Source organism: Suillus fuscotomentosus (genome assembly GCF_016647785.1).
Source record: "Suillus fuscotomentosus strain FC203 chromosome Unknown F5891scaffold_44, whole genome shotgun sequence".
Lineage (NCBI taxonomy): Eukaryota > Fungi > Basidiomycota > Agaricomycetes > Boletales > Suillaceae > Suillus > Suillus fuscotomentosus.
In genome coordinates, this window is record NW_024539556.1 from 312,650 (window position 1) to 324,850 (window position 12,201).

General features: G+C 48.1%; 4 protein-coding genes across 4 annotated transcripts; 1 reads left to right on the forward strand and 3 right to left on the reverse strand.

Annotated features, from left to right (window-relative positions):
* Positions 1 to 50: 50 nt before the first annotated feature.
* F5891DRAFT_914587 (uncharacterized protein) lies at positions 51 to 251 on the reverse strand (the record flags this gene model as incomplete). The annotated part of the gene is made up of 1 exon (XM_041373686.1): positions 51 to 251. A coding segment is annotated over one exon (201 nt), but the record flags the coding sequence as incomplete, so codon positions are not given.
* A 694-nt stretch (positions 252 to 945) lies between these two features.
* On the reverse strand, positions 946 to 1,746 carry F5891DRAFT_1047227 (uncharacterized protein). The gene is made up of 2 exons (XM_041362345.1): positions 1,455 to 1,746; positions 946 to 1,388 (listed from the first exon to the last, which is right to left on the reverse strand). The coding sequence occupies exons 1-2, from the start codon at positions 1,671 to 1,673 to the stop codon at positions 1,134 to 1,136; spliced, it is 474 nt and encodes a 157-aa protein (XP_041223313.1). The 5' UTR covers positions 1,674 to 1,746; the 3' UTR covers positions 946 to 1,133.
* Positions 1,747 to 1,885: 139 nt separating this feature from the next.
* On the forward strand, positions 1,886 to 3,710 carry F5891DRAFT_1047229 (Alpha/Beta hydrolase protein). Its single transcript, XM_041362346.1, has 9 exons — positions 1,886 to 2,182; positions 2,240 to 2,278; positions 2,328 to 2,421; positions 2,475 to 2,602; positions 2,659 to 2,748; positions 2,799 to 2,876; positions 2,927 to 2,995; positions 3,049 to 3,186; positions 3,239 to 3,710. Exons 1-9 carry the CDS (start codon positions 1,976 to 1,978, stop codon positions 3,419 to 3,421), a joined length of 1,026 nt encoding a protein of 341 aa, XP_041223314.1. The 5' UTR covers positions 1,886 to 1,975; the 3' UTR covers positions 3,422 to 3,710.
* A 291-nt stretch (positions 3,711 to 4,001) lies between these two features.
* On the reverse strand, positions 4,002 to 4,677 carry F5891DRAFT_1174572 (uncharacterized protein). Its single transcript, XM_041365670.1, has 3 exons — positions 4,603 to 4,677; positions 4,381 to 4,550; positions 4,002 to 4,328 (listed from the first exon to the last, which is right to left on the reverse strand). The coding sequence occupies exons 2-3, from the start codon at positions 4,544 to 4,546 to the stop codon at positions 4,303 to 4,305; spliced, it is 192 nt and encodes a 63-aa protein (XP_041223315.1). The 5' UTR covers positions 4,547 to 4,550; positions 4,603 to 4,677; the 3' UTR covers positions 4,002 to 4,302.
* Between the last annotated feature and the right edge of the window lie 7,524 nt (positions 4,678 to 12,201).

Below are 12,201 nucleotides of genomic sequence, written 5' to 3' on the forward strand. Positions count from 1 at the left end.
CCTTGATCTCTCGTTTGTTCTCTGAGCGCACTGACCTTGTCCCGAGCGACGATTTTCCTGCGTTTCGGTACAGGACTGTCAGGTATATCGCTTGATCGTGAACGCCTCGTGCCAATGACAGTCTCTTCCTCATCTTCCTCATTATCCATCATTGACCTTGCTGCACTCAAAAGAGAATCCAGAGGCGTTGGTGGGTTCTGGGTACGCGCACCTTGCTGCTTCTTCAGTTGGTGGGTGGAGGAAGATGCCGAAGCCGCTGTCTTAGAAGAGCTTGGGGTTTGTAGCAGGTGATGTGAATATGCCGGAACAAGCACCGGCACAGCACCTGGGCGCATAGAACTATTAAGATAGACGTACCCTGGCCCAGGAGGAACAGCTGTCGTGCGCTTTGGTGTCTTGGGGGTAGCAACAATGGTTGAAGTTGATTCCTCTCGCCGCTTATCCAGGGCCTGTGTGAGGCCAGCCATTATGCCAGCACGTTGTTTTCCAATTCTCTTTGCCGCTAGCAGCAAGTGTTCTGTTCTTGCATCCGCAGTTAGAACTCGCGGAGCACGTCTTTGAGAGTGCTGGCGCTTGGAAAGATGTGTATGGAGACTTGTTGCAGCTATACGAGATTTCTGCTTTGGCGTGGTTGTAGGCGTATCCTCAGGGTCTCCTGGATGGTCCTCGTCAGAAGGATCGGGGCCAGGGTCTTCATCCTCAGTAGTTGGCGGATCTTTCCTTCTCCGCCGGTGTGGACGAGCCTTTGGCACTTGATTCAGGGTGGCATGCCCATTTAATGCAAGAGGTTGCATGAGAAGTAAGGGGCGGAGGCGGGATAATTCACCTTCGAGGATGGAGAGACGCGATTGAGTTTCGTGAAGCTGGTGGGAGATCAGCGATAGGGATGCATGATGGAAGGACGAGCTCACTCGTTGGCGGAGACTTCGATTATCTGCTTCAGTTATAGCATGTTGTCGCTCAAGCTCCTGAATCAAAGTTAGTTACTGGTAATCTAAAGAAAGAAGGGCAAGGAGAACGACAAAAAGTGTAATGATTTGTTTACATGTCTATGAAACTAATTTGCTGCCAGCAGCATCGTGGCCGAGTCATTGGCGTGAAAAGTGATTTATCAAGACGACCATGCAGTCTTGCTAAACCAACATCTCTAAAAGGAGAGAAAAATGACTTACTTCATCCTTGTCAGACGAGCCCCTGTGCTTGGCCTGCTGTGTAATAAGTGCTTCGGCCATCCGTGCCCAACCATCCTTCTCTGAGTTCCACCGCAATCTCTGCTCCTCTGCCTGTCGCACAAGTATATCGCGCTGGACAATTAGGCAGGATATAATCTCAGCCTGTCTAATGACTTGCTCTGGGTCAGGATTCACGACACCACTTTCCCTCACCACCTATTAGTATAGATATGAAATTCGAGTCAAACGTCCTGTGATGGTATGAAACGAAACATAACGCACCATATCGGGTAGCTCTTTCTCCCCTCCATCAAGATCATGCATGTCCGTGATATTCATGCGCACCTCTCGTATGCCATTGTCGATTTGGGGCCTGGGAGATGTAGTTTTGGGGCGGAGGGGTAGTTGAGAGTCATCCAGTGTTTCGAGTGGTGGCGCCGGGGAGAGGGACATGATATGAACAAGGTCATCAAGAGCCAAGGGTGGATATTCGTTGCTCATCACGACTGGCAGTGAGAGGCCTTGTCAGTACGGGTCGTGGTCGTCGTGGGTGACGATGAGCAAGGAGTCGTCGGCCGCAAGAAATCAAAAAGCCAAACAACGCCAACCCAACGCGCGGTGCACGTCACGTGATCTGTCGGAGCTGCATAAGCTGTAGTCATGTGACAATATTATGCCGGCTCCTGTTTTGGAGAACGCTACGGCTTTCGTACGTGCGTTTCATGTTTTACGCGATTTGTGCGTGATATTAATTACTTCCAGCGATACCCTTCTTGTGCATATCTTCATCGTTGTCAGCGACGATGCGCTTAACCCCATTTCACCATCTGGCCCTAGTCATTCCCCCACTGTTTCTTACCGTTTATCTCTTGGCCAATTTCCCGCGGCCACCTACTTTACCCATCATCCATACATCCCTTGCGCATCTTCCGAGCTCATCGCCATCGTGGAAAGTATATCCAGAGGACTTGTATAGTGGAGGTGCATACGCCAACTTACCTCTAGGACGGGTACGTACTTTGCTGAAGCGCTCTCGTGTTCAAGTGCTGACGCAGTACATTACCCAGGTGCGATATTGGCTCATAGGACCGGAGGACGGACAGCATGTGCGTTTTTTTGTGTGCGCGAGTATCATGTACTTATCATGACTGCTAGATTGTTTTGATACATGGACTTTCCATCCCGGCCATCGTCTGGAAAGACGTAGCGCCTGTACTCGCCTCACAAGGATACCGTGTACTTCTCTATGGTGTGTTGTTGTCTTTTAATGCGCATTATGTTACGAACCCATTGATCTCGTAGATTTGTATGGTCGCGGTTACTCGGATGCCCCTCAAGTAACTTATGATACCACCCTTCACACCACCCAACTCGCGCTCCTTATGCAATACGTTAAGTGGGACAATGCATTCATTGTTGGATTGTCGATGGTAAATTTGTCTTCTTGCGTTGATCTACTGCTTAATCTTTCTCCGATTGCAAATAGGGAGGTGGCGTTGCGACTGCATTTTCAGCCCACTTCCCTCATTTGGTAAATGGAAAAGTCGCTCTTATTGCTTCAGCAGGTATCATAGAGGTAATCGGCAACAAACGTGGCAAATACTTAATCTAACTTATCTAATATAGTCGAGCGATATCTCTCGTACCGCAAAATTCATGTCAACTCCCCTCGTGCAAACTGTGTCCGCCCTCCCACCTTTCCAAGTAAGCTTGAGGGACGGCTCCCTTTTCTCTCCCGTCTGACCTTGACGTAGCATTACATGCGTCTCCTTGCAAATACCTCTAAATCCTCGGAACCTTGTGAAACCAATCCAATACAAGAAGTCTGTTTTTTCATGACCACCTATCTGACAACTACTGAGTACTATTTCCTCAGATTGTACGTCTCCAAACCGCTCATCTCCCTCACTACAACGCTGCTGTGGCATCTTCTCTTCGTGACGGCCCTATTCGCGGCCTACATTTTGCATTCCAATCGCTCGCACGCTCTGGCAACCAACTGTTGCTTATTCATGTGAGAGATCGCCCATCGATCTGCCACTATAATGCTGATTTTTTCAATAAAGGGCACATCAGATAAAACTGTCCCCTATAAATACGCTTCTATGATACACAGTCTCGTACCGCAAGCCGACCTCGTCACCATCAGCGATGGTGGCCACGATCTCACTGTAACCCACGCATCCGAGGTGAACGCCTTGCTACTCCACTTTCTCGCCGACGAATACTCGTACAAGCCTCTCGGATAAATTTTCACTTTATATAAGGGGCGAATCCTTTTCTTTGATGATATTGTATCTGCCAACACACACATGCTATTCACCATTCATCGTCGAACGCTATTCCATCGTATCTCTTATATCATTCTGGATACCATGCCTATCTCACGTTATCCTCGCCTCATGTTGTCCTCGCTATTCATCTGCGTTACCTTTAGCTTTTTTCCTGTCTGCATTACTCTAGAAACCTATAACTTGTAATAAACACACGAACGAAGCGCTTTGAAATCGAGCATGATGCATCGATATCTCTGCCTTATCTGCGCGCGCCAATGACTGGTAGAATTTAAGCCAATGGAATACGCGAGGCGCTAGATATCGTGTTCAACGTTCAAGGTGAATGTTTCTGTCTCTACTATATTTATCGCTCGCTCATGTCCCAATAATGATTTAGATCGGGGAAATATTACGTGCTGACGCTAATCTCATTCTCCAGTTTCTTGAAGACCTCTCTAAAGAGATCTGGTGACCCCATAAAACGGTTCGCGGCCTTCACAAAGATATAGCACCATCAGTTTGTCCATTGGCAGTGCAAGAATGGAAATTCCTTCGCCGACCCCGCACCACGGAGTAAATATACTGGGTTTGAAGATGTTCCCATGCGAGCAATAGTCTTGACACGCGTAGCTCTCGAATACAGTGGGAGAGCCACTTTACCAAGCAATCGAGGTGCATGATCACGAGAAATATGTCTTCTACACCTCCAGAAATAGACGGTGACGCTCCCTTGCGGTTTAATCGTCAAGTGATCCAACCTGGTTTTATCGGCGCGGTCTCAGTCTCCTGTGGGAGAGCGACTTCGACCAGGCGAGATGGTCCTGCTTCTAGTTGTGACTGACTAATCATTGTTTTCAATTCAATGTCTTCGTGGTGGTCTCTAAAAGACTGCGTTAGTGAATGAATTTTGTGAACAAATATGATTGATATACCTGTGAGGTAGGGCGACTGTATCAAGAACATCTTCGTCCGTTTCATCGTCCTCGAGTTCGTCATCATAGAGTTGCCGAGGTTCCGGCTTCTTCTCCTTTTTCTGGAACCAGCTGAGGCAAAAGAAGAGAACATATGGCCGTTGCCCGTCGTCCACACCGACAACATCGGCCTTGTGAATGACATGGTCAGAATTCATTAACTCAACGTAATTATAGACAAACGTCGGCAGCTTGTCCAAGTGGAATATCGACAACTTTTACAGCTGTGCCTTTCGGTTCGCGCGCCTTTTGCTTCCCCTTGTCGGACGACGACCGAACATGATTAAAAAAGGCCCTGGCACCGGGAAACGGAGTTGATGGAGGGCTGTTTGCACGAGGACAATTGAGAGGTAAGGGTGATGTAGCAGGGAACTGCAGTGCGAGTGTTGAACGAACTGCGAAAGAAACAAGAGGAAAAGACATACATCCAATGTATCACGAGTTTGACCGTTCCCACCAGGGTGTCCTGTGGTTGTGCGAGGAGAGAAGTGAAGAAATTTTCTGAGGCGAATAAAAATGGGTTGCTGTGAGTCTGTTGGAGGCGGAGGTCCTGGCGCCATAGGTATGACAGATGTTGGTGGTTTGCAGTACCTAGCAGGAAGACGACGAGTTGCGTCAGACTGCAGCGATAGCAATAGGTGAGTGGTGTAATGAGCAAAAGAATGAGACGCGCACATCTAGTAAGACACTACGGGCTGACTTTTTGTGTGCACTGGTCTGTAAGAAAATGTCAACACACGAACAATAAATGTTTTGCGGGGAATACGTACACTGGTATGAGCAAGGACGTCAGGTGGAGTATTGCAGATGCAGACCTTGTAATCATTTTTGGTGTTTGTCGTGTAAGCTAGCTGGCGTAAGTCGGGTGAGAGGATAAGGGCCCGAGGATTTTGAACGTTGAAGGAAGCGAGAAGTTGGCGGGACTCGCAATCCCAGAGCTTGATGGTGTTGTCAAAGGAAGCGCTGGCGAGGAGAGCGTGGTCAAATGAAAGTGCTAGGCCGGTGACATCCTTGGTGTGCCCTTCAAAGGGAGCTCCGACAGTCTCCAGCGTCGACGCGTCGAACTCATAAATTGCACTAGCATCATCGTCTGTAGTGAAGTTGAGTGCGGTCATGAAGGTTTCGTTGTTGTTTGTCCAGAACATTGGGGCAGATCTGCCTCCTACCTCATATCCCCCTACTCTGACATCCAATTTCTGTGACTGGACATCCCAGACCTCAAAAGACCTCCCCACATTTGACGTCACTGCGAGCCTTTTCGAGTTTGTTGACAATCGAATTGCGGCCACCCAAATGACACTCTCGAATGGACCAGTTACCAGTTTACCGGTCTCTAAATTCCATATCCGCGTTGTTTTATCTTCTGACCCACTTGCAAGCAGCGTGTTGTCCATGGAGATATCAATACAGTTGATCCTCTCCGAGTGTCCTTCGAATGTCTTCACAATCCCAGTCCCAATCTCACAGGCTTTCAGCTGGGCACTATTCCAATTCCCACCACCAGTGACAATCCATCGACCATCCCTTGATACTGCCACTGCCCATACCCTCCCCTCGCAAACACCCCGCGCTTCCTTAATCTCTTTTCCTGCCTTCAGATCCCATTGCCGAACGGTCTTATCATCAGATCCGCTGATCATTTCCTGGCCATCTGGACAGTAGGATATAGATCGAATCCATCCTCCGTGACCCTTCAAATCTATTGACGGTGTCAGGATTGATGTCGTAGCAGCTGCCTTCGACGTCGGCACAGAGACCATGGCTGTGTCTCCGTCAGCGAAACCGAGAAGTAGTATGGGCAAGGTATTCCTTTAGAAGTGTTCAAAGGTGCGAAAGTGAGGTCTGCTGTTATCAGTGCGCGATATGATTGACACTGGCAGCGGTTTGAAGATGGGCTCCTGGTCAAGCCAAACATCAGTTTATCCGCGTTGGGGATACAGATGATAATCTGGTGTTACCGAGAGGCCAGCGCTTTACCAGCAAAAAGCTTGAGGGATGGTGAATTTCTGGATGCGAGTGCAGCTATCGGCCTTAGGCGCCGCTTTGCACATATATACCCTACCATATGGCAGCTGTGCATTGTGCCCTGCATCCTTTTGTTCATCGTATGTGCTTCTCCACGGGGGCATTAGAAAAATGCTGCGCCTCTGGTGCGACTGCTGTGGGAAACTTGGTTAGGTTGCACAGCATTTGTTCACGCACTCAGCATCATGCTTACATAGGACAAGCGCAGCATCTCTTTGGGGCGCATTCGACTTCCCCAGAAATTACACCATGGACTCGCAGGAGGGATTCCACTCTCGAAGCCGCATGGACGACCTTGAAGCAGACCGAAAGAAACACAGATGTGATCCATACAGATGTTGACCTGGAATATCTGTCCATCTTGAAATAGCGCCTGTTCGAGAAGTCAGCTCAGTCGGGTTGTACAGGAAACTATCAGCCGGGCATGGATACTGGAAATCATCAATACGGCTGAGTCCATATGCTGGGCTTCCATCCCACTGGAACCACGAGGATTGCAATGAAGGAGATCATCAGCATTAAAACGGTAAGTACTCCAATTAAACTAGTAAGTAATCAAGGGTCAACTGCTGTGCATGACGAGAGTGGCACTTAAGCGAGGAGAGGGGGAGAAGATAAATTGTTGATCAAAATTACTAACCAGGCGGAGATGGTAGAATGCGAGTCGGTGTCGAAGATGGTATGGTATGTGCATCGCTGGTGCTGGAGAGTTGAATTCCTTGCGTACTGACAGTAAGTTGCCTAACTGACCAGCGTTAGAATGACAGCCGGAGGCCTGCACAACTGCCTAGATACAATTTATGCGAGAGTTCATCTAGAATGTGATAGACACGTACTTGTTAACAACTGATCAACATCGGGTCTGATGTAACATGTACATCGTTGTCACTGGTGAGTTCGATTTTGTTTCCAGTGCATCTGCATAACAAGCCCTTCGACTCGACATCTGCAGAACAGCAACTTGAGATGTGGGCAACTACCTGGATAGAATTCGTGAGGACGAAGTTAGAATGCAATGTGACACGTACCACATTCTTATGAACAGCTGATTAGAGTTGGCAGGCACCGTAGGATCGTAAGAAAACTATTCAGCTTGCGAAAGTGACATATGAGCATGCAGCATGCCAATGTAATTTCTGTGTCTAGAGGAGCATGGTCATATGGAGTGCGCGCTCAAGGATCAGGAATGCCAAGAACACCCTAATGGCACTCGGGGTAAGCAGAGAATCGTGAAACCTCAAACCTGACTGACTGGATCATATGGGACAGTAGCAGTAGCATATCGACGAGATATGTCAATAAAACACGCGTTGGTGTATTTCAAGTCCAAGAACGATCTGAGCTTATCGTTATGGCCCGAAAACACCCCAACACAAACGATACGCCAAAGTGAGAGCTACGAGAAAAATTGACGCAATTGACCCTTTCATGTTGATGAATTCAAGCTACTGCAGATCAAGAGGGTTTCAGTGAAAGAAAGCAGGTTTCAGCTCCATCGTTAATGATTGAAGAGAATATCTTCTGCTTGCTTTGATCGGTGTTTACTGTTGTTTGGTATACAGGATGGGCCCGGGGTTTGCCCGGCGGAGTGGTGTTGTCAGTTGATGGTCCAATACTGAGCCGTATTATGTATATGTACCGTATACATTGTTGCTTGATTTCCATCATCTGGCTTAAGTCTCTTTATACCGGAGAAAGATTGAGATCTTATTCAGATCAACTTTGAACGTTTTTCTTCAGCGTTTGCAGTCTTCGGTCTCTTCGCTCACAAGACCACCCAACGCCAAACATCCTGGGCCTCTATTCCCCACACGGGGTTCGTCCTAATGAACCTCTCGCTTAGTCAATCGTCCAATTAATGCCTCATAGCTTTTGAGCCCAAGTCCAAGGTAACCCAAGAACCCTATACTCACATCCTCACAAAGGTTCTGTCACAAACACTCACCTCCTAACGTACACGCACCATCGACATCCACTTCCTCTGCGCCAGTCACCACCATCTCATTACGTGCGCTGTCATGCCTCTGAACTTCTAAACACTGATACGCCTAGCAGATTCATGGTGCGAGACGCTGGGGGGGCTACGAAAAGGGAGAATTGAAAAGCAATGGGTGGTGTTACAAATGGGTGTGGTGGGAAGGAAGACAGTGAGTGTTTTACGATAAGTCTTAGCCACCTTCATCCAATGACGCAGAAGATTTTTACCCAAATCCTACTTTCCGAGTCGTCAATCCCACGCAGCCTCTCCCACTATAGACGACGTTTCCAACACGTGCACAGATCAAGAAAGCATGCAACACCGAGTCACACTGCGGACAAGACGATACCTAGAGTGCGGGTAAGGGAAAGGCAGAGTTCTCACTAGCGAGAATGAGTTTGACGGTGCGTGAAGGAATTGGAGAAAGAGTAGGTTCTAAGTCGATTGATAGGACATATCCGTGTCCACAAGTGCTGTGGCATTGACTCGGACATCCAGCTGTGAACATTAGACGCCACAGGACACCAAAATAAGGAAGAAACGGCTACCTTCGATCAGGATTGGTGCTCGAACCTGAGGCAACGGTGACTCATGTATACATATATATTTGAGACGGAATTTTTGAGGACTTGCGCCTCATCGACGATGCAAGTATCAATGAAGCTGTTAGCCTGGGAGCTTCTGAATATCCTATTACTGCCTTCTCGTGTTTGGAATTTTGAGTATGCTCGATGATCGATGAGGAACTGACCATTTTGTAGTATGTGCCTGTGAAAAGTTCACGGTGAACTTCACTAACGATTCGGCCCTACACACAGGAGACCTACTCGTTGCAGAGACTGACGTGTCAAAACACAATCCTCAATCCTAACCACATATCATCGTGCCGCCGACGTGTTATCCCATCGTATACCTCCACATTCCTAGTCGATTTGACGTTGTATCTCAAACTCCTACCATACCTACATTTTTCCAGGACCATCGAGGCTTGTCCATGTATGTTTGCGACGACCTCGATATAGTTAATACGAGTTTCTTATGCAGGATCATAGAAAAGGATGGGGCAAACCGAGGGCCGGCGTATCAGGCTTCGAACACTGTCTAGTATAAGGGACCCCTGTAAAATCAACAATTAAAGGGTCATTCGCAAAAGCAGTAGAAAGCCAACCGATTGTTTCGATTAGCACGTAATGCCGGAGCTAGTTATCACAACAGGGAGTGCCCACCGGACCAAATCCGGAATCGATGCAAAGTACGGTTATGACCAGGATAAACTGTGAAAGGAAGGAAATGTTATGGGAGCAGTTCAGTAGGAGTTATGAGATGAAAGTAGCCCAGGGTCCGAACGTTGGAGATGTTTGTCTGAGTCTCAGATGATCACGAATTTGACGCAATCGGGTAATTCAGACAAGCCAAGGACGTCTGTCAGAATTTAAAAAGAAAACAAACGACGAAGAGCGTTACACCAGGGCGTGGAGCAGGTCCTCGCACTCCCGCACATTCATCTTTCATTGTGCAACTGCGGACGGTTGCATTTGGGGAGGGGGGAAATGTAGTGTGGAGCGCCAGGGGTCCTGGCTCGTAGTCGGTAGTCTCGCGTAGCGTGTCAGTCGGTCCTCGATAGATGGAGCCGTAGCCTCCCGTTATAGAGGTTTGGCCTTGGGTTCCCTTGCAGTCCGTGCCCATTCCAGCGTCCAGTATCAACGTTTTCTTTGCAGGCCAGTCGTCATCGTGCCATCGAACGAGCAAGGTCCATCAAAAAAAGGAGATGCGAAAAGTTGCCTGAAGATCACACATTGGCTGACTTGGCTGAGTGGGCCTCAAAGTGGACTCGAGAAGATCGGGGATCAATCGAAACTTGAAGGGGCCGCACAAAAATCAAGGGAAAACAAGATCGTCAAAACAAAGACACAAGAAGCGGAGATCGACTTGGAGATCGATGTGGAATAGTAAACAGGAGAGTAGAAGGGCTGTGCTGAACCAACGAGGGACAAAGAACAGTTGGAATAAAGATGCTCCTCTTGGTCGAATGAAGCCTGACCTGGTGAGAGCGAGTTCTGTTGAATCTGGATCGCATACTGGATCGAACCAAGTTTGCAGATTTGAACTGTGTCATCGAATACCATAGAAAAAGCATCGAAGTTCGAAGCCCAGATGGACAGGAGCCTTTATGGTCCAAAAACTCGCCAGATAAACGAGATCGTCAGAATCGGGTCTACTAGAGATGCGGAGATCGGATGGGAGATCGACATGGAAGAGATTGATGGTTAGGCGGGGCTCGGTATCCAGCTCGATTCCAAGACAGCCGTGTAGTCTAAGTCGCATGCTCGAGACTCGTTAGATCGCAAAATTTGTGGTGAAGTGTGGTCCAATCGAATACTACAATCGTTATATGAAGTTGGAGGTCTGAACGAGTGAAGGTAGAAAGCAGGCAAGATCAATTCAGACGGCCGTCTTATATGTGAGAGAAAAATTGTGAGACATCCGAATTCTGACGGAAACAAATGTCTCACCTAGTCCGTGATGATGTAGGATGATGTCATTTCGATCCTGACCAGATCAGTGAGGATGAGTAAGTATCATAATCCGATTCACACATGTTGTGGGATTTGGAAGATGTACTGAGTATCGCAGATAGCGTAGAACTGATATATAAGTGAAGCTATCAGTTATGGAGGATACAGCAGTAGACAAGTGTACATAAAGTTAACTGCGACCATGAGCACCAGTATGGCTGCTATTTGCTGTGTCACCCTGACGGGGTATGTCAACCCGCTCCAACCGCCATCGCGGAGGCATCCTCAGTCTACCATGAGACCAGCACGAATAATAGCACAGGAATGCCTTGCACCAATGCACGTCTGGGAGCGAATCGATATCAGCTGAGTCATTTTCCTGCGGCATGGTAGCCTGCTGGCTAGACGGATGTCGAGTATCGTCTACTTTCTTATATTCCGGTAGTTTGGCAGCAGCAAGTCGCTGTAGGCCACAGATCAGCAATAGGCACCGAGAAGTAAGGACATTACATTACAGTGACCTTCCGTCCCGGTGCGACTTCAACGACTGGTGGCACGAGACTGTGTCTTGGCACGAGGAATGAGAGACGCTGCCGTAGAAACTGCGTGACTCCGTTTGAGGGGCGAGGCAGAGAACTCATTTCGAACTTGATGCGCACTCAGTACTAGTCATTATGCAAATTCACTACAAATTGAAGACTGACGTGATCAAACTGAGTTGCGGTCCGCCCAGGGAGAGAGGATGGTAGAGGTAATGTAGCAGGGACCTGTGGTTCCAAAGTCGAGTCAATTGTATAAGAAACGATATGTACGACTTACATCTAAGGGATTACGAGGTTGGGCAGGGGGTGTTACGTTCGTGCGAGGGGAGAAGTGAAGAAGTTTGCGGATGCGAGCAAAAACAGGTTGCTGTGAGTCGATTGTAAGCGGAGGTCTTTGCGGGCTTATCGGTTGTCTGAGGCGCCCCGCAGGAGGACGACGAGTTGCGTCAGACTGCAGTTATAGCGATGGATGAGTGGTGTAGTGAGTAAAGGAATGAGATACATACATGTAGAAAATCATTAAGGGTCGACTTTTTATGTGCACTGATCTGTAAGAGAATGTTAGGACACGAACAATAGACGTTTGCGGTGAATGCGTACACCAGCCTGAGCAAGGACATTGAGTGGAGTGTTGCATATGTAAATCTTGTAATCATCTCTGTTGTATGTCACATACGCTAACTGGCGCGAGTTTAGTGAGAAGGTAAGGTTGCGGATATTA